At 40.2% G+C, this 925-nt stretch overlaps 2 protein-coding genes across 5 annotated transcripts in view; one reads left to right on the forward strand and one right to left on the reverse strand.

The window, feature by feature from the left end:
* LOC119586962 (adenosine kinase 1-like) overlaps positions 1–925 on the forward strand; it is a 36,821-nt gene that overhangs the window by 24,760 nt on the left and 11,136 nt on the right. The gene's annotated exons all lie outside the window — the stretch shown is intronic.
* The window catches only part of LOC119586961 (oplophorus-luciferin 2-monooxygenase non-catalytic subunit-like), a 2,311-nt gene continuing 1,455 nt past the window's right edge, over positions 70–925 (reverse strand). Inside the window, exons 4-6 of the mRNA XM_037935695.1 lie at positions 698–859; positions 365–559; positions 70–217 (exon numbers count right to left, since the gene is read on the reverse strand). Of these exons, the coding sequence (XP_037791623.1) occupies positions 74–217; positions 365–559; positions 698–859 (501 nt within the window). The 3' untranslated portion in view covers positions 70–73. The remainder of the gene's footprint in view (positions 218–364; positions 560–697; positions 860–925) is intronic.

The following is a 925-nucleotide window of genomic DNA, read 5'->3' on the forward strand; positions in this document are numbered from 1 at the left end:
AGAGAGAGAGAGAGAGAGATACATACATACATATTTACAGTTCAAATACTCTTACTGGTGGCCACAAAGAGGATCAGCAACCAGGCCCAGACAGGAAAAGGTACAAGTAATAGGTTGGATACTGCTGGAGCCAGAGAATGTCATTGCAGTGTAGAGGGTTCTCCTCAGCATTAATGTAGCCATCAAAATCGCTGCTCATGACACTGTCAAGGATTGGCTGCAAGAAGAGGTTAGAGTGTCAGTTGATGGACAGATTAACCAATTCATAGGAAATCATTATTCGCAACACCAGTTTTGCTTTCCATGGAGTAGAAATAGATGAGTTACAGTAAATCCTTGTACATAAAAAGGGGAATTTGCTCACCGTAAAAATAGTCTCCTCGAGAACAGGCAGGTAGTTATAGGAAATGTCCAAGATTGTTGGCTGTTCCTTGCTGAATGCCTCTTCTTCAATGGAGTTTATGCAGTTGTGGTCAAGGAAGACCAGGACAGTCTTGGCAGATAAGTAAAATGTATGTGCATTGATTGTCTCTAGTCTGTTCAGTCCAATGTCAAGCACCTGGGGGAAATAATACATATTATTGCATTATGCAAATCATTAGAAATATAGTTATATTGTAAGATATTTCTTTAAGAAATAAGTTTAAACTGCCTTCATTCTGCACAACTTATGATAGTGAAGGGGGAAAAAACTTACTTCCAAAGCTGGTAGATCTGCAAAGGCCATTGGAGAAATGCTTGTAATTTTGTTCTCATTGAGGTAAAGATTCTTTAGATGAGGGACACGGCTGAGGACAGGGATGCTTGAGAGGCTGCTGCCCGCAATTCTCAAGGTTTTGAGACTTGTGAAGTGAACCATCTAGATTAGGGGGAGGATATTGTTAGTTTAGGGTGATTTTCATAGCTCCATATCTGTAAAGTTGCC

This window comes from Penaeus monodon, chromosome 22 (assembly GCF_015228065.2).
Source record: "Penaeus monodon isolate SGIC_2016 chromosome 22, NSTDA_Pmon_1, whole genome shotgun sequence".
Taxonomy (NCBI): Eukaryota; Metazoa; Arthropoda; class Malacostraca; order Decapoda; family Penaeidae; genus Penaeus; species Penaeus monodon.